Source organism: Ceratosolen solmsi, unplaced genomic scaffold (assembly GCF_000503995.2).
Source record: "Ceratosolen solmsi marchali unplaced genomic scaffold, CerSol_1.0 scaffold56, whole genome shotgun sequence".
In the NCBI taxonomy this organism is placed as follows: domain Eukaryota; kingdom Metazoa; phylum Arthropoda; class Insecta; order Hymenoptera; family Agaonidae; genus Ceratosolen; species Ceratosolen solmsi.
The window spans coordinates 4,795,645-4,820,470 of record NW_011948425.1 but is presented as its reverse complement, the minus strand read 5'-3'; the positions used below and the strand labels follow the sequence as shown (position 1 = coordinate 4,820,470).

General features: G+C 24.9%; 6 protein-coding genes across 7 annotated transcripts; 5 read left to right on the top strand and 1 right to left on the bottom strand.

The window, feature by feature from the left end:
• Nucleotides 1-4,935: 4,935 nt before the first annotated feature.
• LOC105363037 (odorant receptor 4-like) lies at nt 4,936-7,455 on the top strand. The gene is made up of 4 exons (XM_011500607.1): nt 4,936-5,067; nt 5,285-5,512; nt 6,057-6,555; nt 7,100-7,455. Exons 1-4 carry the CDS (start codon nt 4,936-4,938, stop codon nt 7,453-7,455), a joined length of 1,215 nt encoding a protein of 404 aa, XP_011498909.1.
• A 4,807-nt stretch (nt 7,456-12,262) lies between these two features.
• On the top strand, nt 12,263-12,796 carry mRpL48 (mitochondrial ribosomal protein L48). Its single transcript, XM_011500428.1, has 2 exons — nt 12,263-12,415; nt 12,489-12,796. Exons 1-2 carry the CDS (start codon nt 12,393-12,395, stop codon nt 12,763-12,765), a joined length of 300 nt encoding a protein of 99 aa, XP_011498730.1. The 5' UTR covers nt 12,263-12,392; the 3' UTR covers nt 12,766-12,796.
• A 177-nt stretch (nt 12,797-12,973) lies between these two features.
• frtz (WD repeat-containing and planar cell polarity effector protein fritz) lies at nt 12,974-18,867 on the bottom strand. The gene is made up of 15 exons (XM_011500427.1): nt 18,742-18,867; nt 18,303-18,432; nt 18,065-18,242; nt 17,796-17,989; nt 17,628-17,728; nt 16,629-16,743; nt 16,352-16,561; nt 16,104-16,267; nt 15,733-15,840; nt 15,440-15,648; nt 15,235-15,358; nt 14,981-15,150; nt 13,340-14,910; nt 13,122-13,257; nt 12,974-13,065 (listed from the first exon to the last, which is right to left on the bottom strand). Exons 1-15 carry the CDS (start codon nt 18,822-18,824, stop codon nt 12,986-12,988), a joined length of 3,573 nt encoding a protein of 1,190 aa, XP_011498729.1. The 5' UTR covers nt 18,825-18,867; the 3' UTR covers nt 12,974-12,985.
• On the top strand, nt 16,763-17,691 carry LOC105362894 (protein Flattop-like). The gene is made up of 4 exons (XM_011500426.1): nt 16,763-17,125; nt 17,197-17,305; nt 17,422-17,526; nt 17,612-17,691. The coding sequence occupies exons 1-3, from the start codon at nt 16,934-16,936 to the stop codon at nt 17,490-17,492; spliced, it is 372 nt and encodes a 123-aa protein (XP_011498728.1). The 5' UTR covers nt 16,763-16,933; the 3' UTR covers nt 17,493-17,526; nt 17,612-17,691.
• A 471-nt stretch (nt 18,868-19,338) lies between the features above and the next one.
• Nucleotides 19,339-20,321, top strand: LOC105362892 (uncharacterized). Of its 2 annotated transcripts, XM_011500425.1 has the most exons (3): nt 19,339-19,370; nt 19,457-19,867; nt 19,937-20,321. In XM_011500425.1, exons 2-3 carry the CDS (start codon nt 19,557-19,559, stop codon nt 20,286-20,288), a joined length of 663 nt encoding a protein of 220 aa, XP_011498727.1. In that variant the 5' UTR covers nt 19,339-19,370; nt 19,457-19,556; the 3' UTR covers nt 20,289-20,321. The 2 variants fall into 2 exon arrangements, with proteins under 2 accessions (XP_011498727.1, XP_011498726.1); XM_011500424.1 differs by lacking the exon at nt 19,339-19,370 and having other exon boundaries at nt 19,377-19,867.
• Nucleotides 20,322-22,323: 2,002 nt separating this feature from the next.
• On the top strand, nt 22,324-24,765 carry LOC105363036 (uncharacterized). The gene is made up of 4 exons (XM_011500606.1): nt 22,324-22,339; nt 22,534-22,972; nt 23,664-24,129; nt 24,454-24,765. Exons 1-4 carry the CDS (start codon nt 22,324-22,326, stop codon nt 24,763-24,765), a joined length of 1,233 nt encoding a protein of 410 aa, XP_011498908.1.
• Nucleotides 24,766-24,826: the final 61 nt, after the last annotated feature.

Below are 24,826 nucleotides of genomic sequence, written 5' to 3'. Positions count from 1 at the left end.
ACAATTCGTAATAATAAAATATATATCTTTCTTGATCTTTGGTGGAAATTCATATCAATTAATAGTACACAGACAATCTCGTATAGTTTCTGTTTGAGTAGTGAGAGTTTCGTCAGTACAATTAAACAAATATATTTAAAAAATCATTTTGCTCAGGCTGTTTACGACTCCCACTATGGTTTCACCCATCCGTAGAGCAATTAATATACGTATACCTATAAAAATGTATATACACTATGATAAGTTCCAATATGATAAATTTAATAATAATGTTAAAGTAGAAAATGTATTAAAATGATGTAAATGAATTTGTTAATTATTAATTTGGAATATTTTTATTTGGAATGATTTTAATATCTATATTATAACGTAAAAAATTCAAAGTTTTAAATCATCAAGGGATATATTGTATCAATTTATTTTATAATTAGCAGCATATTTGATATTAATGAATTAAATTAATTATGTCAAAAGCACATTAAGAAGATAAGAAAATTTTATATTGATAAAATGGTTAAGATTTCCTCTGTTTTCCTACGCATTTCTTTTTCATTATAAGTGTAATTTTTTTTAATTTTATTTAAGTCAATTTCCGCTTTTAAATAATTTTTTCGTATATTTTAGCATCTTCATTTTACGTTTTATTTAGCGTGACGATGATAGTTATAATCATTTAATACATTTATACACTACGGTATATTAATATTTTACTTAATTTTTGAGATGTATAGAAATATTCGATATAAATATTATAAAAATGTTATTTAGAATAAAATATCAATTGATTTTCAAATATTAATCGAAGTATATAAATGTATTAAAATGGACTTGTTTTTATTGTATGTAATGACAGAACGAAATTAGTTTATTTCATCCAGTTGTTCGACACTACTAAATAGATATAATAAGATTCTATTAGAGTAAATTTTTTCAAGTTAAAAAAGTAAAATATGTTTGAAACAGAAAAAAATCAGGTGGAAGATAACACGGACATAAAAGCGAATCCGTGAAAATAAATCGTCGCAATGCAGAGGCCAAACAGCCAACTGCCAAGTTATAAATTTTCTTAATTTAAATGCAAAAACTACATCTTTATTGCAATTGCCCTTCGCTATCCGATCACCCATGTTCATATTTCAAATGCAGCACGCATAAGTCTGGCAAAACAAAAAAAAAGTTGAAAAGGGAAGAAAAGGGAATTCAAACCGCAAGAAAGTTTTCGTTATTGCTCCAACATTTATAGGGACCAGGGCTGCACTATGTAGCTTCAACGAGAAACTTCTAGTAGAATATGCCTGCGATATTTATTATTTATCCCATGGATACATACGTACCCTTTACTTTTGCTGCAGACAAGCGTCTATATTAGTACGTTTGAATTACAAATGCGTACTATCTACTTATCCTCTTATGCTTGTTGTCTCGCATATATTATTCTTAGTATTTTTATATAAATAGGGTTCCGATTCCAACATAGTAATAGAAAAATTTGGTGATATCCGATGAATAGTATTCAATGTAACATATTTTCTCATTTTAATAGTTGTAATGACAAAGATATACATTGTATATTTGCATATTTAAATAGAAAAATTTGTAATATATTTGAATTAAATATAAAAATATTCCAATACACGTATATTTATGGTTAAATAAATATTAATTATAACAAAGTAATTTAAAATTACAATTAATAATTATTCTTATTGAGGCAATCCTTATTACAGAAGGATAATCCTAATATAGTTCAAATTTTATTTTCTACATAGAAATAAGTAAATAAATGAAAAACGATAAGAACTAATTTTGAACGCATTTTTTCAAAAGTCTACAAAGAAATTATAATACGAATATAGTTAGCATATCATATTTTAAATTTTAAGTGTATTTTAGAAAATTAATATTCATAATTAATATAATTATAAAATTCAAATTTATATAGCTAGCGTATTTTAAGATTAATAAATAAATGTACAATTAATGTTGGCTTTATTTTTAGCAGAAAATTATATAATTGCATTGTGTATTTTGTATTTACGATATACCCAAAGCTATGTTTATAATGTACATTATCTAAAAAAGTTATATTTTACCAATATTACTCCTAATTTCAATAATTAATCAAATCTTTTACATTCTTATATCAATATGAATGAAACTCATCAAATGTTTGTTATAATTTTATTATATTTTATATTTATTCATAAATGATTATATTAATAAGTATACTACATTGGCAATTACATAATAAATTATTTTTATTAAATAAAATTATCGATAAGATCTCAATAAATATATATATATATCTTAATTAATTTTTATTTTCACACTTTTTGCCCGTTTATTGTTTCTAGAATTCATACAAAAAATAATGAGATTTTTCAGACCAACACCAAAAATGTTTATTCGCTGCTTCGAATAGATGATACGCGTCTGTGTTATGATCATAGATTATTTCAATTCCAGTCCATTAATTTCCATATAGATTTCATTATGAAAATTTATAATAAAAAATAAATAATTAGATAATTAATATTACTATCTTAATTTTTTATGTAATTTGAAAACTAATATTGAAGTAATGATAAATAACTCATAAATATATTAGTTAATGCATAATATGAAAAACATTTTTAATTTAATGCATGTTTTTAGTATACAAATATAATATTAGTAACCAACCATTAAATAAATTATTGTAAGCACATCATTTTTTATTTAAAAGAATTTGAAAAAATATTGCATCATAATAAGTTAAAAGTAAAACGTTCATAATATTCTATTCGAGAACATAACAAATAATTTAACTTAGTTTTCAGCAAGAAATAATTTTTCTCTTAAATTACACGAAGATGCAATACGTATGATATTAAAGCTTAAGTAATATATACAACTTGAACCAGTAAATATTTTTTAATTAATTTTAAATATTTTATGCTTCTGCATGTGGATGAACGTGTATGCTACATTAAGAAAATCAATCTCTGAGATGATACGTACATTAATTTGTGTTAAATACATATAATTTTATACATAATTTCAATAATAATTACTGAAGAATAATAAAATTAAATTTAACCAATTTAATTACCTTCATTTTATTTACTATTTTTGTGTAAATTATTTGCCCATGTATAATAATGTATAAATTTCTTGCAATAATAAATATTGTTTTTCATCATAATGGATTTAATATTTTGTGTATTATATATAATTCCTTTCATAATTAGTTTCAAGTAAAAAGTATACAAACTCATATTTGTATATATACATGTATATAATAGTACTCCTGTCTTACAAGTTCCAAGATGCTTTAAAAAAAAATTTATGTCTATTGTAGTTTATTAGCACGATATATTCATTGCAAAAAATAGAAGGCTACAAACTAATATAATATTGATAATACTCTTACTGAAAATAGCAATTTCAATTTTAATATAAATATGTCTACAACTTATTTATGATTAAAATTAATGGAATAAAAGAATCAAAGTAAAATATTATTTTAATTGATAATGGACGATTCATTTTAATCGTTTTAGAAGCATTGATTAGTAGATTTTCATTCCTTTGCAACTAATAAGAAATATATATATATATATATATATATTATGAATTATTAATGAATTCTTAAAAATTTAAGTTTAAATTTAATTTTTATTATAAATTTTTTTTTATTCTTTTGGAAAACGTAAAAACATAATTCATTTATTTTATTGCTGTAGAAAGCTTAGTAATTATATATAATTATTTTTAAAATTATATGATATTATTAATATTTGTTATTCTACTATGGTACATATTCATTTTTTAAATTGGAAATGCTAATGCAGATATATGTTTAATTATAATATATATTATATATATAAATTTGAATGAAAAACAATTTGATTCAGCATTATTATTAGTTTTATTAATTTTGATATAAATATAATTATGTAGCTTATAGTTGAAGTCTATATTATTTTTCAATGATTTCTAAAAAATAATTTATTTATTTATTATAAATAATTAATAATAATTAATTTTATACATATAGTTATAATATCATATTTATATATTTGTCAAACTAGGAATGTTTGTATACGATACGAATATTTGTATTTTACTTAATGATTTATTTTTAAAGATTTTATAATTGTTAAAAAATTATATACTTACTTTTATGAAACCTTTTTTCCTTTACAAAAATGTATGTATATTGTTCAAGAATATTTTTAGATAGAAACAAAACTAATAATGCATGAGTACAATAATCTATCTTTGTCGAATAGTTATATAATGTAGAAATATAAAATAATCACTACGTAATATTTTAATAAAATTATTTATATAAGTGTAATAGACGAAAAATTTGATTATTCAATCAAGCATCATCACATCTTTGTTTTTCGTTATTATTATACAGTAACTAATACTTTAACAAATATAGTAATTTTCCGAACAGACTTGAGACATGAAAAATACGTTTCCTTGGTTACAGTAAAGGGAAAACGGCTTTATTAAGTCATGCAATGCAAAGAAATTATGTTTCTTTTATTTGCATACTTCATGAGAACTTGAATATTTTAGTATACATTACTATGTTTCTTATATTATTTGAACGACAAAAGATATAAGAATCATTTTTCTATTGTATTAACTACTAATAATTTACTATTCTTATTACCATTCAAAATATATATGTAAAATAATAATAATAATATGAAGTAGCAGTTAGACATTTGTATATCCTTGCCAAGTGGAACTCAAATAAATAAGTTATATATGCATACAAAGAAGTTATAATTATAATTGCTTGATTATTTTATGAAGGATATGATATTTGATTCTATAGGAATATTAAGCAGTTCCTTATTCATGCTTATTTTAATAGTACTTAGTGTTTATAATGCTGCAAAAAAGAAGCTTGTGGAGGTGTAGGATTTATTTATCATGGGTGTGCGATCAGAGGGTGACAATGCATTTGGGGTTTATCGCGTGTTTTTCTGGTTCATCGGCGTTTGGCCACTGGAGAAAAAAAATTATTTCAAAATTTTTCGCTTTTCCATGGCTATTATATTTCAGGTCAAATAATATACATTTATTCATCAAGATATTTATAATAAATATATGTTTATGACATTGTGACATCTTATTGTCACAATTTTATAAATTATATAGTAGATTCATTTTTTATTAGACTAACTAATGTAATGCATAAATGTCAAAATTTGTATGAAATTACTTTTTTAAATAAAACAAAAATATCTAAAATTTTAAATAATTATTTACACTACTATAGGCAAGCTTTTTAATGCATTCGTTGGCAGAACTTTATTTGAATAATGGGAAAATATCGGATATTGTCGATATATTACTGTTCTTTGCATCAGCCCTTCTCTCTACAATAAAACACATTTTTCTAAATATACACGGAGACAAAATTGCAGAAAATTTAAAATGCTATACAAAAGATTGGACCGACGTCAAAGATGAAACTTCATTAAAAGTCATGAGAGCACATGTGAAGGTATTTTTTATATTGCCTAACTCAATAACAAATATTTTTATTCCGACAGAGTTGAGAAAACATTCGAACATCTTATATTACAAAAAATTTCTCGAATCTTTATAATTCATAAATTACAATACCGTTAAAATGTGTTATTTAATACAATTAAGAAAATTAAAATTGTTGTTTGTAATGAATAAATTTAGCTTCTTTTATTTTCTTGTATTAATATTTTTAATTAACTGTCATTATCAATAAAAAGTAAAATAGATTATAATAATAATTAAAAATTATAGTAAAAAAAATAATAAAATATTAATGATAATATTAATTATTAGATATTCCGGAATTGTATTTTTTTTTAAATCAAATTTTGAGTATAATATCGATTATTTAGAATTCGGAGTTGTAATAAATATCGATTATTTAGAATTCGGAGTTGTAATAAATTATTATGAAATATATATATATATATATATATATATATATATATATTATTGTCTATTAATTAATCAACTATCACTTTAAGTGAAAAAAAACAATTATCAGATTTATCTTTAAGATTTACAAGTATCAACACATCATTTACAATTCCGTTGGCTACATTGGGACAACTTTATTTTTGACTAGAACAATTCTGCTAAACTTTATCAATCAGCGTCAATTAGGATCGAATGAAGAAATCGAGTATCAGTTAATTTCCCATACGTCGTATATATCGCAAGAATTTTTGACTAAGTATTATATAATTCTGATAATAATTCAGTATGCACAGTGCATATATGTTTGCACATGTGGTGCATGCACCGATTGCTTTTTCTTTGGTTTGGTATTTCATCTGTGTGCTCAGTTTGAAATTTTAAAATTGGAATGGGAGAAGCTAGGAGTTGATGATTCCAATGATAGAAATACGGTTGAAAGCAATGATCTTAAAATTAAAGTAAATATATTGGTAATTAAACATCAAAAACTTATCAAACTTGGTAAGAATTTGGAAGAGAGTTTCAATGGAGTTGTTTTGATACAACTCTTAATTAGTATTATTCTTATTTGCATGAGTGGTAAGTTTTTATGTATCCCTAATCATACTAATATTTACGAGGAATTATTATAAATTATTGACGGTATTATATTGAAAATTTTTTATAAATGTTATTAATATTATATTAACTAAATTAATCAAATTTTAAGAAAAATAATTATGTTTGTATAAATAATTAAATATTAAAAAGTGTTGATATAAATATTATAATAATTTATATCTATAATGGTACGGTTGAAATATTTTACTTACGTATAGTCTACATAATATTAATTGGCAATGTGTCTTTTCTCAAAATTAATAAAGAACCTAAAAATTAAGTTATAAAATTTCTACCTGCATAATGACGAAAAATTCTAATAATCATTTTGTTATTCGTATTTGAAACCCGCACCCATGCACGAAATTTATAATTCCATAATAAATAAGCGGAAAAAAAATTACTCATTCGATATTTTATTTTTAACCTCTTGTTTTTGTAAATTGCTATATATTTTGTCTATTGTGATAAATTTGGATAAAATAACCTTATAAATACATACAAAATTTAATTCTTTTAACAGGTTGTAGTATACTAGTCGCGATGATGGTTAGAGATTATATGACAATATTATTGAGCACGAATTGCATAAGCTTCATGATAAGCGAATCATTCATTTACGCATATGCAAGCGATTATTTATTGAGTCAAAGTGAAAGTATTGTTCAAGCAGCTTATTCGAGTGGTTGGTATAACCTCGAGAATCGCCTAAAGAGAAACTTCATCTTTATTATAATGAAGGCACAAAATCCTCTCTACATTACAGCGGGAAAATTTTTTTATATAACGCGCAATACTGCCATACAGCTTCTTAAAAGTACATTTTCATACATTTCAGTTTTGCGATTAACATTTGAAGTGTCCCATACAAATATCTAACTTCTAAATAGTTTATGGCATAGCAAAGTTCTATTTTATATATTTTTTAAAATAATGTAAATATAATGTCAAGGAATAATGTATAATGTCCAATAAATTCATAAGAATATAGCGAATAATATTATATAAATATATTAACTCTAGGATTAATAGTAAAAATAAATCAATTTATCTTCTGCAATCGTTATTGAGTTTCTTCAGTTAAAAACATAATTTTAATTCAATTTTAATATTTCAGATTTTAATATTTTAAGGATGTCAACATTTGTAACATTTGGTCATAAAGAAACATGGATATTATAGTATTGATCTGTTTATATAAAGAATTATTCAAATTGTTCAAATCACTTACATCAGACTTTTATGCTGGTATATTTGATTTCCTCAAGCCTATTCATACAAAGCTATTTATATATTTGAATTTATAGCCTTACTTTCTTCCTGACGTTAGTGTCTAAAAATAAAGACTCGTTCAATTTATTTATTTATTTATTTATTTTTTTTTATGTAAAACCCTACTTTTTCTGGATTTTATAAATAAAAAATCGCTCGATATGTTAACTTGCAATGAATACGAATTATAAAAATTCTTTATTTTAGACTTAAGGAGTTGACTATAGATTACTACTGCTAAATTTACTCACCATGTTCTGTTAAAATTTATTAATTTCATTATTTCTTAAAATTTTTCAATCAATTATTAATTAAGACATTTGAATAATTCGATTAAAATTAATATGTTTGTTAGATTTAAATGGTTAGTAACAATATTCCGCTTCTTGTATAGTTAGATATTAAAAATATTATAATAAGCCTGTAAACAGCAATGTAGTGCTCATTAAATCTGTTCTGCGAGATTATAAATCTTATAAAGACAATATTTCAGATTTCAGATTTATATAGTTTTAATTTCAAAAAAATTTAGTTTCGAAGCTATGCTGTTTTCTGTAAAAAAATCATAACTAACTACTTTTAATTAACACAAAATGTGTGATTTACAGCGTTAAAAATAATGCTAATAAGCAACTATATGTAAAAAGTGGAGTTTCATTGTTCTTCCATTGTCATAAAATAATTTTATTTTTACTCAAATTTGTCAATATATACATATGTCATTTTCTTTTTCTGCTTGATGTTCGCTTAATACAAAATATATCTCATTCAAAATTATGAAAATTATATATATCTTACAAAGTATTACAGTTTTCTTAATACTTTAATTGTTAACATTTATAATTGTAGTGTATTATTGTTTTCAAATTTAATTAATAACTTTATTTATATACATAAATTTAGTAATTTAAAGAAATTTATACTTAAAGAAACTAAATATTAATAAATTATGCTTAAATTACAAAAATCATCCAAAAATATGATTATAGCAAAAATAATATACTTGAAATTTAAACTCTCTATTCAAAAAATTTTTAAATTAATTCTTTTATTATGAATTATTTATTATATATAATATGAATTAGCCCTAAAAAATGTTGTAAACTGATTTATAATATTTTTGATGAAATTATAAATAATTGGCCTGACAAAACATATAACTATGTGGGCTTACCATTTTTTTTGTTTATTCTAGTTATATCATTTTTTGTAAAAGTCAATTTCATATTTTACTTATTTCCAAAATTATCAGAGTAGATATACCACGTACTTAATTGTATAGCAATTGTCGTGTAAAATTGAATATTATTAATATTATTTGATTTTAATAATTAAGTATAATTACCTTTGCATTACTTTATAAGAAAAATACTTAATTAATAAATTATTTTTTATTTTCTTAATAATTAGTTAATTATTGATCTTTAATAAAATTTTGTACATAAAAATAATGTTATTTTCATTTATTTATTTTTTTATTAATAATAGTTTTTGTGTATCAATACTTAATATTATAAATATATTAACATAACATGATAATTATTACTCATAATTTTGTTTCTAATAGTTTCCACAATGTAATTTTCAATGATTATAAAATCACGAAAATAAATGCAATATTATTCATGTCTAAACTACGTATCTCTCATTTATATATCGTATGATTTATATTCATATTATATTATTATTGAAATGATTTGCAGTTAATCCATATTTTCTTAGTAATGTATTTTTTTTTTCTTTATGATAATAAGAGTACTAATCAGTATAATATATATATTATAGCAAGTTCAACGTTTAAATAAGTCACTTTTTAAGAAATATCTGCCATTGTAGAGGCTATCCACAATAAAATTTGATCGGATTTTCAATTTCGAATTGCACGCAGTCTTCGTCATTCAGGATTACCGATGATGCAACAATGTATGTCTTTCCGTTTTACGTGCATCCTGGCTTATGGTGGATTTTATGATATAAGAATTTTGAGTCCATTTTGAGCCAGACGGCATGTAGAATAAGTTCAACTATTTCAGCTGTAATTGCTGTAAGGATACTGTGAGGTATAATCGGATTCATATATTAGTTCAGTTTTATTATCATTAAGTTTCATAAATCACTGATAAAAAGGATTCAAATTAATTTGAATAGAGTTTCCATACTATTTTAAATTTAGTATAAATATATTGCAACGTATAATGTATATTGTTTGTTTGTGTGTGCATGTACGCGCGCGAGCGTGAAATTGTGTGTATGTGTGTGTGTGTATTTGTTTGTTTGTAATGAGGAACTGAAATGTTTTACAATTAAGCGTTAAGAGAAAAATTAGAAAAGAGTTTGAATGGAATGACGAGGAACTTGCTTGATTTATCATAATTGTAAGTAGATGAGAAAGGTTGGCTTATTTAAATACATAGATTATATATTTGAAAATTGCGAGTATAATTTTATGTATACATATTATTGTTTTGATACATGTTATGCGGTCATAAGTATGTAATATATAAAAAATAATCTTATTTAATCAAATATTTATTTATAGGCAATCGTTAAAGTAAAATCTGAACATTCAGAAAGAATGTCATTGTGAACTCTCAAAGATGAAATATATTGTAATTTTTGTAGAAAAATTATGAAAATAAGTTCATTAATCTATTAAATCATTGGAACAGCAAATAGATGACATGCGTGTGCTAAAAATACAATTATATTCAATTTTACATGCAGCCTGGCTCGAGGTTGACTTATACCATTGATTCATACAGTCTCCTTCTAGCTGGGCTACATGTAAACAAGATATACATCGTAGCCTCACTCAGAAGTTTCCAAAAATAAAATTTCATTGCTGACATCAATTAGCATTTTCAATTATAAAAGACATTATATTCAATACTATGGGGAAAATAATTAGGCTCTTACAGTGTTTCTGTATATATATATATATATATATATATATATATATATATATATATATATTCTTTTAAACAAATACTAATATTACTATTATGTAATCTAATATTCTAAATATTGATTTTCTTAATAAAGCTTAGATGTTTAATTAATTAAAAAATTTGTGTATAGAAATTTTATTAAAAAAATTGTTGGAAACAAAATTCATTAAATGATTCATTTAATGACATTACATCTTTTATTCGTGTAACATATTTCACATAAGAAATAAAAAAGAGTTTAAAAGCAAATTTTTATAGAGTGATACGTTATAATCATTTCATCGCATATAAAACGACTTTATTGTAAAATATCTTGTTATACTCTACAAATTTATTATACAAAAGTAATCACATTTAAGAAATATTATTAGGCTATTTAAATCATAAGGGATTAAAAAACATTAAATGTTAATTTTATTTGACTGTTTATATTAAACATATATTATTTTTGAGATAAAATGTATAGTTTTTTTTTTGTTTTTGTTTTTTTTGGCTAATTGATATCAAAATTATATCATTACAGTAAACAATAGTTTTAACGATAATAAATCCGAATAAGATATCTATAGAAAAAAATATCCTACTCATATAAATCTTTAACGTGCCACGTGAATTTTGCATTAATATGTAAACATGTTAAATTAAACAAGATTCATTTAGGTTTTTTTTTTAAAGAGAATAAAAATATGACCAAACTGCAAAAACTTGCATCATTTGCGATTTGAAAATGTACAATTGAAAAATTGCAGTACATATTTTTGATTATATAAATTATATCATATATTTATCAGTTAGATTTTTTTTAATATCTCTCAAATTATAAAATTGAAACATAAATGTTACAATCTTAACAAAAAATTTGAAGCACATGAAGTTTCGTAATCAAGGGAAAATCACACGGTGAAGAACAGAAGATTAATCGATAATCTTTATGTACATGATTATCACTAGATAGAATTATTTAATATTATATAATTCAACGATAACATTGATAATACAACTAGAAATCATTCGACATTTATGACATATAACATGCATACATAATGCATAACCCTCTTTCAGAAGTTTCTTAATAAGAAAATAAGTTTTCTATTTAAAGCATACAAACTTTTTATCGTTTATTCGTAATTTATAATGATCGTTAAAATTTAAAAAAAAAAAAATTAATAAAAATAAATTATATTGTATAAAAATGTTAGCGAATGTTCTGACAAAGGTAAGTTTTGTATAAACTTATAAATTCTATATAAGCTGCTTAACCTCACTTTCCATGTTGTAAATTAATTTAGTTTATCATTTTATAATAAAAGTCAATATTATATTCATTTCAGTCATTAGGACTTACTCGACAAAATGTATTGCATAAAACTTTACAAAAATTTTACGGTATTTACGAGCCAGATTATTTACAGGTTATTATATATTGTATTACAAATTGTATTCTGTTGTATTATTTATTATTTTAATATTGACAATATTTTTTAGATTAAAAAGTCCAAATTTCCTATCTATCCTCCCTTACTTATCCAAATAAGAGGGTACGATTACCCAATTATAGAAAGTTATCAAAGTTGGGTTGCTAAGATAATAAGAATAATGAATTTTCAAATATTGGACAGGTAAAATTATTTAAATGTAATTTGTCATAATTCTAATTGTTATGCCAATATTATATTAATTTCATTCTTATAGTTTTGCTATGCCTTCACAAGACACTAACGTCAAAAGATATAAGCCCAAATCAACAGAGGTGCACATTGAATATATCTTGAAAATGTATGAAAGAATTTTTAAAGTATCGAACGTTACTTCTATTGGACTGCCAGTTCTCATAAGAATTTTAGAAGCTGGACTACCCGAAGGGGTACTATTGGACATTAAAGAGTATAAGGCTGAAGATGTGAAGCATAGATATATACCCGATAAGCAGCTGTTAGAGTTAAAAAAAGAGTATGAAAAAAGTAAATAAATTAACATCTTACTGTATAAAGAAGAAAATTAAAAATTTTATATAATATATATATCTTTATTCTTATTTTGTAAGTGTATAAAAGTATATTTACAATATAGATTTTCATAAAAAATATTCATTAAAATTATTATAATAATATTCTATTAATTGTTTAACAAAAACTCTGTTTAACAGAGTTAGCAGAATTAAAATTTATTTATATTATATAAATTGAATACTATAAAAGCCCAAAGTGCACAACTTTGATTTTAGCAGTTTCTTCAGCCTTTGAAGATTCTTTTGCTTTCTCACATTCTTCTGAAAAAAAATTTGTCTGTAGCGTTGAATTTATAAATAACAATATTAACACTTACTTGATAAGGGTTGAAAATTTTTAAGATAATCATCGTTTCCTAAGCAAAGCGGTAAACTTTCGGCCAATTCTCGTTTAGAATCCATAGGGTGAATTTGTGTTCCTGTACGTTTCGGAAGTGGCCTATACGTTGGTCCCTGGAATTAATATTTTATAAATATTAAATATTTGGAGGGCAGTTATATTTTTTAAAAAGTAAAATAAAAGTAAGTTATTTACGGAATTAGGCACTAAAATATGTGTAACGGTATCTGAAAATTTTACTTTTGGCTTCTCTGCAATCGTTGATATATCTGCTGATGTAATCGAAGGAGTAAACGATTTATCGTTGGAACTATTTATAATGGGTAATGGTGGTACGTTTGACGATAATCTGTGGTCTTTATTTATATTAATATTTGTACTAGTCTGAGAGAACGGTAATTTAAAATGATGCTTACTATCATACGATTTAGATGGTATACTATAGCTATTTGTTTTTATATGACTGGTATTGGAATGTAATATATTTAGATTATCACAACTGTTATGAAATGGAATATAATCAAGATCGTAATCTAATCTATACTTATGGGTCGATTGGAAATTATTATTCCTATGATGATTTTGTAAAATATTAGAGACAGAATTTTGCTGTTGTAGCAAATTGGGTATCGCATGCAATGGCTTAATATTTTGTAGTTTCAATAATTGACTGTCCACATCTGTCAAACCAGCGGCACTTCTTGATAAAACGTAATTTTTCTTTGGCAAATTATGAATGTAATTAGCTAAAGAATTCGTTATGGATGGAGGAGGTGGTGGAATATTTATCAGAGAATGCTTTTGTTTTGATGCTGAACTACTATTCGCACTGCTATCGCATGAATTTGAATTGGCATCGTCATTGGGATCTTCTGGATTATTGAACGATGTTGACATGAGATTACTTCCAGAATTAAATAATGATAAAGGAGGGTCGATGCATGTCGATGGTACTGGATTTACAGTAACCAATGCATTGTCGGATTGAATAGGGGTTAGAGGATTGGATAGCAATGTGGACGGATTGGTTTTAACACTGTTTACTACTGTTAGTCCGTTTGGTTTCTTATCATTATTGTCAAATTCGGCAGCTAGATACGTGTCATTGTGCAAAGTAGAGTCTGCATTTGACAAATGATTACTAAACGATGTTGTCATTACATTACTATTTGTATTGTCTGTGGAAAATAGTGTTAAGCTTGATGTGGCTTCAATGGATTTAGGTTCAAATGCATTGGTTAGAGAATTTGACATAAAATTACCCATTTGATATGAATTTGTAATATTTTCTAACGACATGCTGTTGAGTGATGACTGTGCGATGCTCGGCGTTAATTGATTCATAAGTGAGAGATTTTGAAATGGAGATATTAAATTATCGTAGCTTCGTATCGATTGACTGTAACTTGAATTGAAGGGAACCGAAGTTAAAAGCGAGTTTGTAATAAAATTAGGCACAGAGCAATTATAGGAGGCCGAATTCGGTACATTAAATGACGTGGACATTGTATTATTTTCAGTCTTATCGATAGCTTCATTAGAAGGTGTAGATATAAATTCGCTATTGTGAATAGGAGGATAAAGAATAGGAAGCGGTGGTGCTTGACTGTGTAGATTTTTAGAATATTTGTGTTTAGACGAACGTTTGATATGGACTTTTTCATTCTTTGGAGATTCTTCACTTTCAGTATCTTCGGTATACGATTCATCTTTGTCACTGCCAGAGTCTGAGCAAAGGGAGCACGAAGGCCGCGAGCACGTTGAATCTAAATTAATCACGAACATTAACAATTAAGTACAAAAAGTAAAGTGTAATATTAATTAACAAAAACTTACGCGAGCTACTGCAACTGGTGCATATACTTATTATTTCATCAGCTTTTTCTTTAGCTGCGATTGCCATTTCAGTGTCTTTTAATACAATCGCGTAAAAATGTATATCCATAAAAAGGTCATGGTCGTTTAAATCGATAGCCAAACGGAACGCTTTTTCAAACAGCCTGTGCCTAAATAGATATAAAAAAAAATAGTATAATGCTGGGCATATGCATGGTAAAATATCAAACAAAATTCTCACTTGAATATCTCACCTTAAGAGATGATGAAAAAATCTTCGTGTTAAATCTCTTACTTCATCCCCATATTCATTAATGACCGACTGACTCATTGGTTTAACCGGGACGTGAAAACTTCCTAAGGCACTTTGAATGAGATCTGCGGTACAGATGCAATTCATGAAAAACAAATGTCAATATATTTAATGAATAAGAATATATTATTTATAAGAATATATACTTTCTCGTTCTGGTGTTAGAGGTAGCTTGAAAAGATAATTTATAATTTGATTTAACGAGTGCATGCAAACATGTGGATTCAAATCCCAATTCATTGTCAGAAGTAACGAAGTTGCTTGCTGAACTTGTGATACAGCTAAATATCTTTGTATTAAGACATCGCCAGAAAAATTCTTTCCTTCAATTATTTTAATGATTGCAACAGGACCTCTAAAAAATCAATCGAATCATTAGTAGGAGTTAAAATCGATAAATATTTTATGCGATAAATAAAATAATTATAAGTAACTTTACTTTTCAAATAACAAGAAGAATAGTGAATCTCCATGATTATAATAGTCAACAAAAGCATTAGGTTCACTTTTTTTGTTCCATTCTAATCTTATAAGAGCAGGTTGCACCCTATTAGATATAATTTATAAATTTACACACACGTAGAGACACGCGCATCTACATATATATATATATATATATATATATATGCATGTGTGTGTGTGTGTGTGTACGTGCGCGCATGCGTTTTATTTAAACAAAAACATGCGAAATAAAATGTTAAAATAAAATAAATATTCTACATGCTTTAAATCAATTATACACACACATACATACATACATATATATATATATATATATATATATATATATATATTAAATTAAATAATTACTTAAAATACGAAGATAAATCGATAATATTAGAAGGTGCAATGTCTTCACTTAACATTTGACTTTTAACACAAGTTAAGGCAATATCGAAATGCTGCACTTGCCCTCGCTCGTTACCAACAGCAAAGACATTTCCATCGCTGTGCCAGCAAGCCAAAGTAGGTATCTGCATAAAATTTATGAAGTAATTAAGCATTGTTATTAGTTATAATTACTTACAAAATTAAGAAACTTTTCAAATTTTATTTACAAATGCTGTTTTTGCAGTGTTGTTAGTGCCTTTAATTTGATCATGAATTATTATAGAACCATCGATACAACATAACAATAACATTTCTTGATTCGGTGAAAATCTTACACAACTCGTATGAGTTGGCAATGGCACAGAAACTACAGCTATCCTTTGCAACTTATCATTTTGTGAAACTTCGTATGTTCGCCATTCAACCGTGACTTCTCCCTAAAACGAAATTTTCTGAAAAGTTAAGTAAGCGTTTATTGTACAACTAAGTAATAAAAATAAGTACCTTTCGAGAAACTTTCTGTTCTAAAGAATGAATGATATTATCATAATTTGTGTTAAATAATATACATAAAGGATCAAATTCTGTCCAGAGGTAGCACAACAACTCCAATTTTGTACTAGAATTAAAATAAATAATACCTTAATTTATAATATAAGTTTGATTCTTCATATGTTTAATGGTATCCATGGAAATAGATAAGTTTCCTTTTAATCAATATATCTGTAAGGTCTATAATATCAAAATTAAAAGACTCGTTAGTCTACAAGTTACAATTTGAAATTAATTAAATTCAGTTTAAAAGTAAAATGTCACAATTTTGGCATGCACACTGGGCCGAAGATAGTTTCAAATCAACAAGATTGCAAAACTGGGAGGTACCAAGACAGCATGCTGAATGGCCTAGGAAACATTGTACAACAACAAAATTTATAGCTTACTTAAATGGACATCTTTACATTCCTTTCAAAACACGTAACGTCATATGGAGTAATTTCAAGGTACCACGTACCAATTTAAAAACTAATTTTTCTTTTAAATAAAATTTGTAGTCTGGTTAAAAATTTATTAGGGAACATGGGAGCTACCATTAAAAATAGATCGTCGTACCGCTGAAATATTATCTAAATCTACCGAAGACAATAATATCTCATGGAATATTCATAACAAACAATATGAACGTACGTATGCAGAAATTATGCATAGATTACGTTTTTAGTAAAAAAATATAATAATCAAATACTTTGTCTTTATTCATCTTGCAATTTTTCTTTCTTTTTCATTTCTTCAAATATAGATTTAATTCAAAACAGTAATAAATGCAAAAATAAAGAAAACAAGGTTAAAGCAGAAAAACATAAAGAATAAATCGTGGTAACTTTGAAAGGAAGACGATACTAAAGTAAGAGATAAATAGTACTGGCAGATAAATAATAAACAATGCAAACAATAATACGTATGAAATAATTCATTTATCGATTATAGAGAAAAGTTTTTATATACCCTGTAAGCCTATAAAGATGAACATTTGCACGATCATGCTCTTTCACAGTCGGACTCCATGGATAAACTTCGTTCATGGTAGACTTCCACCATATTAAAATCTGAAATAAATAACATTAATTAAAATCAAATATTAATTTTTATGTTTACATTTCATATTTCTCTTACCAAGTCTTCTGTTTTATTATGATGTATTTTCTTTTCTAATCGACGGCCGCTAGGCCCACAAAGATCAAATGTCGATACTTTGGGATCCAAACTGCTTATTTTATCAAAAATATTTTTCTTTGATTTAAAAAAATTTACCAATGTAACTTGACTGTCGTTGTATGTACAAATTAAGTAGTTTTTTGTTATAATAACTATGAAAATAAATATTTGCTTTAAAAAATATTATTATTATCGTTGTAACAAATAAGATTATTATTAAGCCATACCGTCCGATAAACGCTCGGATAGTTTTCCAACTAAATATTTATCAAATATTATTTTTTGAATATCTCCCGAACGAAGATCAACTTGTGCGTATATCAATAAACCGGAACTAAGCATAATTTGCATGGTACAGTAATCGAACCATTGACAATATATGGTTGAATGTTCTTTTAATTGTTCCTATATCAAGGACAGTAATCAGTAATATGAAGAATATTTTTATTTATGTAACTCCCGTACCTCTAAATACTTAATAGAATCTTTCATCTTGTTTCCTTTCTTATTCTGTGGAACGCAGACCATCCCTCGCTTTTGGGCATATGATCTTTTACCCTCTTCATAAATATTGTCAATTTTTTTATCATGATAGCTACAAAAGTTGATATAAATAAAAACTTTGGGAGTAAAAATTTTGTTAAATTATAAGCACACCACACGGACAGGCGCGCGCGCGCCCACACACACACACACACCCGTGTGCATTTGTATAAATTTCGATATAAATTTTAAAACATGTTTATATGCTTAGTTTCCAAAGATATTTATAAGTAAATAAGTAAAGAAATTAAGTTTATGTTGTTTATAGATAACAGTAATTTTTACTTTGTAAATATGTACCGTATTGTTATGAAATTTTAATTATAATCAATAGACGCTCGTAAAATAAAAGCAATTTTACCTGTAAGTACCAAAATCTATTTCTTTAATATTAACGTCATTATCAAAAGTCCAAAAATTTAATTCGCCTAATAAGACGAACATTCTATAAACTATGTACCGATTAATGGATATGTCAAACAATTGTATACAAACAATCGGAACAAAAAGTTCTGTTTAAGGTTAGGTAGAGATGTATCGATAGATCGTAAATCGATTTCTTTTCAACGACGATTAATCGCCAGTGATCGTCAGAGATATTTACATGATATTCATTTTGAGTCTTTCAGAAGTTATTTAATTATTTACTAAGCTTTTACAGTTTTACTGTATTTTTTATAATTTCGATTCTACATTCATTCAATTGTAGTAAGCTGTTACATTTCCATTAACTTCAGTGATTTCCTATTGTTTTGTACCTATTGTCCTATTGTATTGATCCTAGTGTTTTGTAATAATTCTCATTATTTTTTAACCTTTATCATAAATCATGTTTGTGAAATGTATTAACAAAAATTGAGGTAGTAAGATATAAAATATGTGATAAAAACTTTAAATAGTTCCAATTCGTGTGTAATCTACGAATATTATTATAATTTTTTAGAAGGCGTTTTAGTGTGTTAAGTTAATAATGAATTTTTAACAGAATCGGTAAACTATATAAATAAGAAAACGATTTTTCCATTCTAATAGTCTGTGATCATACACTCTCATCAAATATTTTTCAATATGTTAAGAACACATAGAAAACCAGAATGCCATATAACTGTAGATTTAGAAGAGCCATTAACCGGATACGCTTGTTCGCAATTAATTATTGAAATTGTGAAATACGTTATGTATCAAAAACAACAAATTCCATTATCGTGTGATTCGTTAATAAAATTGCATGCCACTTCAAAGCCAACGGATAGAAACTTTTCGTCGATGCAGAATTTGGTTGACTCTTTAAGTAATATATCTAATCAATTAGCTTTACAATTTACTATCGATGATTGTGAAGTTAAAGAAATAGTTATTGTTATTGGAGCTACTATTGTTTCTCCAAAATTTTACATCGTCATTGAATTACCTCCAACTATTTTAAACAGCAATATCCACTTAGAATATCAACATCCCTTTCGCAAATCATTGACAACTGTTATGAGGTAATTTCACTAGTATTTAATATAGGATTATTTATTTTTAATGTAAATTAAATGCATTTCATATTTCAGGTCAATTATTAAATCTACCGAATTTCAAGATGAAATGATTATACCTTTAGGACTGACAAACACTTTTGTATTTGTTCGGAAGAAAGATCCTTACAAAATATCTGAATTTTTTATACCTAAGCCTCAGTTTTCATTGTCTTCGCAAAACACCAACTCATTCCGTATAAAATTAAACTACAATGAAAATAATCGATTAAACTGTGACTGTGATAACTTTATTAAAGTGTACCATGATTCTCAGAACAAAATTTATTTAAAAAAGGACTATATTGAAGAAAAGTTTAACTCGGAAATTACTTATCAATGGTATCAATCGAAAGAAGTATTAAAAGGATTCAAGTTTCTAATATAATAATAGAAAATGCTTAATAAAATAAAATCTGCAATATTGTAGTATGTATTTATTAAAAGAAAATAATTGGGTAAATAATTTAATAATCAATTATATAGAAAAATTTTCCAATTTAGTGTTTTAAAAATAGTTTATATAATTCTTTTAAAAAGACTCTTATTTATATCTAATTTTCAGCATATAAATAAATTATTAAATTAAACAATGTCATTGGTAATAATAATAAAAAAAAAAATTAATGAGATTGTGTAGAAAAATAATTTTAAAAAATTATAATTTAATGAATAGCTGTTTACAATTTTTATACTTAAATCTTTTTATAATGGGAAGTAATTAATTTGTTTACTTATCAAAACACGAGCATACATTATGTAAATATTATCAAGAACATTATTTATAATTTTATTTATAAAATTTATAAATTCTCTAAAAATAATTAATTATGTATAGTTAGAAAATTTTTTCGTTGAAAATAAGTAACAAAATTCAATAGATTTTGTCCTTAATATAATTTGTATATTTTCTTTGATTAGAAAAAAAAACTTGTATATGACGAACGTAAATAGAAATTTTGTAATTCTTAAAAGGATTTCTATAGGAATCGTATTTTAAATCTGAAATATTGTATTATGAAAAAGGTTTAAAAAATATTGATTATAAATATAATGAACAAATGTACAAATATCATTAAATAAATAAATAGAAAGAAAACTGTTTCCAAATATATGTGAAATATAGAACAATAAAAAAAAATAAAACATTAATAAATATTAATACATTGTAAATATTATTAACATGTAATTTTAAATGCAAATAAATAAGTAAAATTATTGTTAATGACATTAGCATGCCTAATTCTTTAGTTCGAAAATTATGAAAACAATGTATATATTCTTCTAAAGCATAGTTTTATAAAAGAATGAATAATTATTAAATTCAAGAGCATCGATAATTAAAAGCTTAATTTGAACAACAGACACAGCTCCTACAGTTTATTATAGTTTCAAAAAATTTAGTTTTTTACTCGGATTTCATAAATTCTCCAAGTTTTTAATTAATAAATTTATTTAAAATATTTGTTAAGCTAATTATATAAAAGTTAACGATGTACGATCAAATTTGTAATTTATAAATTTAGAAGATCGTTTTTGTTTATCTCTTTTTCTAAAAAAATTGATGCAATTATTAGCTTGAAGTATCAAATGAACGTATTTATCTTTCTCCCCTTAAGAATTAAATATTTTTTTACATTCAATTCAACTTCACGACATGTCTGTCAAAAATAATAAAAATGAAATGCAATACCAATGTGTCAGTTGTGAAGATTTTTCTATTTTGAGTTCTGCGTACAAATAAAAAAAGTATTTATTTGACATAATTTTTTATAATAAAATTCAGAATTCCTCTGCTTGTATTTCTTGTGCTTTACAGTATTTACAGAATTCATTTCATTTTTATAGGCTCTTTCAAAATACAATTATTCTAATTGTTAATTATTAGTTGTTTTTTTTTAATACGTCTTTTAATACAAATTTATTTATTTTTACCCGAAAAAAAGATAGGGAATAGGTAAAAATATGACAGAGCGAGAGAGAGAGAGAGAGAGAGAGAGAGAATAAAGTGAGAATATTTATAAAAGTAATTTTGTATTTATTAACCTAAAAATATCACTTATTAATACATTTTTTAATTAAGTAGATTAGAACTAAAATTTTAACAATAATTTGAATACTCTGAAATTTTTATTTTATTTAAATCTAGAGTTAAAAGGTCGTAATATAACGTTTTTATTTAATGCTTGGATATTAACAATGTAAAAAAAAAAGATAAATAATAAAACTTTTATAAACTATTTTATAGAATTTTATATAAAGAATTTCTTGACATATTAATAATAAAATTACTTATTTAGCGGGATAAAATTTTTGATAAAAATTTTACGAATAAAAGGAGAAACTGTTAATTATTCGTTTAAATATCATACACTTTATAATTAATAATTTAATAATTTATTAATTTGTTAAATCATATCGATATGGTAGAATTTAATTGTAAATAGAAAACAAAATTAGAACATTAGCTACTGCATTGTGATTTTGAAACAATTTGTGACATTTTCTGAACACTGTCATTCATTATTTGAATAATATAATGACATAAAATATACATAATGAACATTATAAATTGTATCGTGTTAAACAAATATTTTTAATTTTTACATTTCATGCACATGTGTATGTCGCAGATAAATTGAAGAAAAATAATATGCAAGGAACTACCGAAAATACTGCATCTTTTATTGAAATTGGCAAATTGAATAATAGTGCCAGTCAGGAGGAAATAAAAAATGAATACGAAGAACAGATATCACTTTATAAAAATCCATTCATTTATTTCACTAATTCGGCTAATGAAAGGGAAGAAGACAATGAAAATTACGAAGTTGAGGATCACGAATTTTCACTGATTAAATACATTCCGACGGCATCTCCACTGATTGTTGCACAACATGAACAGCGAAAGGAACTTTTAGCTAAATTAAATGTATTACATAGCGAATCAAACGTATTGACGATAAAAAATAAATTCCTTCACAGGGAGTATGGTAAACTGATACGTAAATCGCCCTCTTGGAATAACGTATTCGATCTATTTGAGGAATCTTTGATTTTCGAAGATATTCGGTAAACAATTATCTTCTAAGTTCGCAGTCAATCAAAACAAAAACAAACAATAAATTAGTTAACTTTAGAATTAGTTTTAAAATTAGTTAATATTCATATTTTAATTGAAATTTTAATCTACAAAGATCGTGCATTAACATTATTTTTGCTTTAAATAGTACACATTTAAAATTATATATAAATAGATGATCCAACACTTTCAGTATAATTTGCAAAAAAAAAATTACAAAGATTGTCCTTGATAAATGGTAAAATTTATCAAAATTTAATAACAATTTTTGCAATAAATTGCTAAATAATTACTAAACAATTGTTTAAACAATGTTTTTTCTCGCTCTCTTTAATCAATATATGCAAAAAAATTCAATTAAAATGTGTCAATATTTATACATACAGAATTAAATATTACCATGTGAAAATAGAAAAAAATCATTCGAAAATTGATTAAAGTTGATTTGATTCGCTGATTACATTTTTGAAATATTTTGATATATGTGGAATAATTGGCATAATTGTGTATTTCTAATCATACTGTTTATATTACATTGCGCGCCAAAGTAATAATATATTTTAATATAAAGAATTAAAAATTTCTTATACTAAATGCGAAGTAAAAGAAATGTTTCATAACTAATCATCATTTTTCACAATCTCTATAAATTTAGTATATTTGCTTTAAAATAATTTTTAGATACCAACAGGCATTAAATATTTACGGACAAATTAAAAATGAAATCGACCAAAACAAAGCGTCTTTATCAACAAAATTAGAAAATCTGAGAGCGGATTACAGTCTAAGCGAAACAAATTATAATAAAAATCTTGCGATTCTCATGACCAAAGAGGCGACGATAGGTAAGAAAATTGTACCTCGTAAATGGAGCAAACAAGCCTGGCATGTTAAAGTCGATCAAATGATTGAGAATCAGCAACGTCAAATGATCAATGTTGCTAAAATCCGACTTGTTTATATACAACTCCATTATAAATTAGAGCAAGCTTTATTGAAACTGCGAGAGCTCGATAATTTTAGTCCTAGATTTTCAATGATGGATTATGAAATTCTATTGAAGAAAAAGGAGATTAATAATGACAAGCGCAATGAGCAGTACGAGAGTATCATAAAGACTAGCATTAACAATCTGTTCTGCACAGCGGTACGAACTATTTTTGATTTTTCTATTTTTCCATTTTTCTATTTTTCTATTTTTTGTTTTCTTCAAACGGTCCGTGAACGTACTAATTTTTTCTTTTTGTTTTTTCAAACTTTAATTTCTCGTGCTCCTTCTCAATACAATTTGTACGTACGTACGTCTGGTAAAAATGCCGCTACACGATATTTTGTCAATTTTATTAAACGTATATGTGTGTTTTGTGCGCGCGTGCTCGCGCGTGTGCGTGTCAAATGCAATTGCATACTCGATATTAACAAAATATTTAACTCCATAACTATTAAAAATTGTTTTTATTTTAATATCTAGACTATTAAACACGTTGATGAAGAATTGAATTTATTTAATGAAAAGGTTAAAAATGAATATGACAATTTAAAAGCTATATCACAAGACAATGAGATTAAGCATTATAAAATTATTGAAATGGTAAAGAAAAGGAGAACGACATTAAAACATATTACGCAGCTGAGAGAAAATGCTGGTCTTATAGAGAATACCTTTTTATTGAAAAAAATGCAACTTGATTTATTAGAAATTACCAAGTTACAAAATGAAGCGAACGACATACAATCGAAAATTCTTCGTGATCAGGAAGCAGTAATGTCTCGAATTTATTAAAGCGATTAAATGAAAAAAAAAAAAAGAAGAAAATATTAAACAATTATATTAAGATCTTATG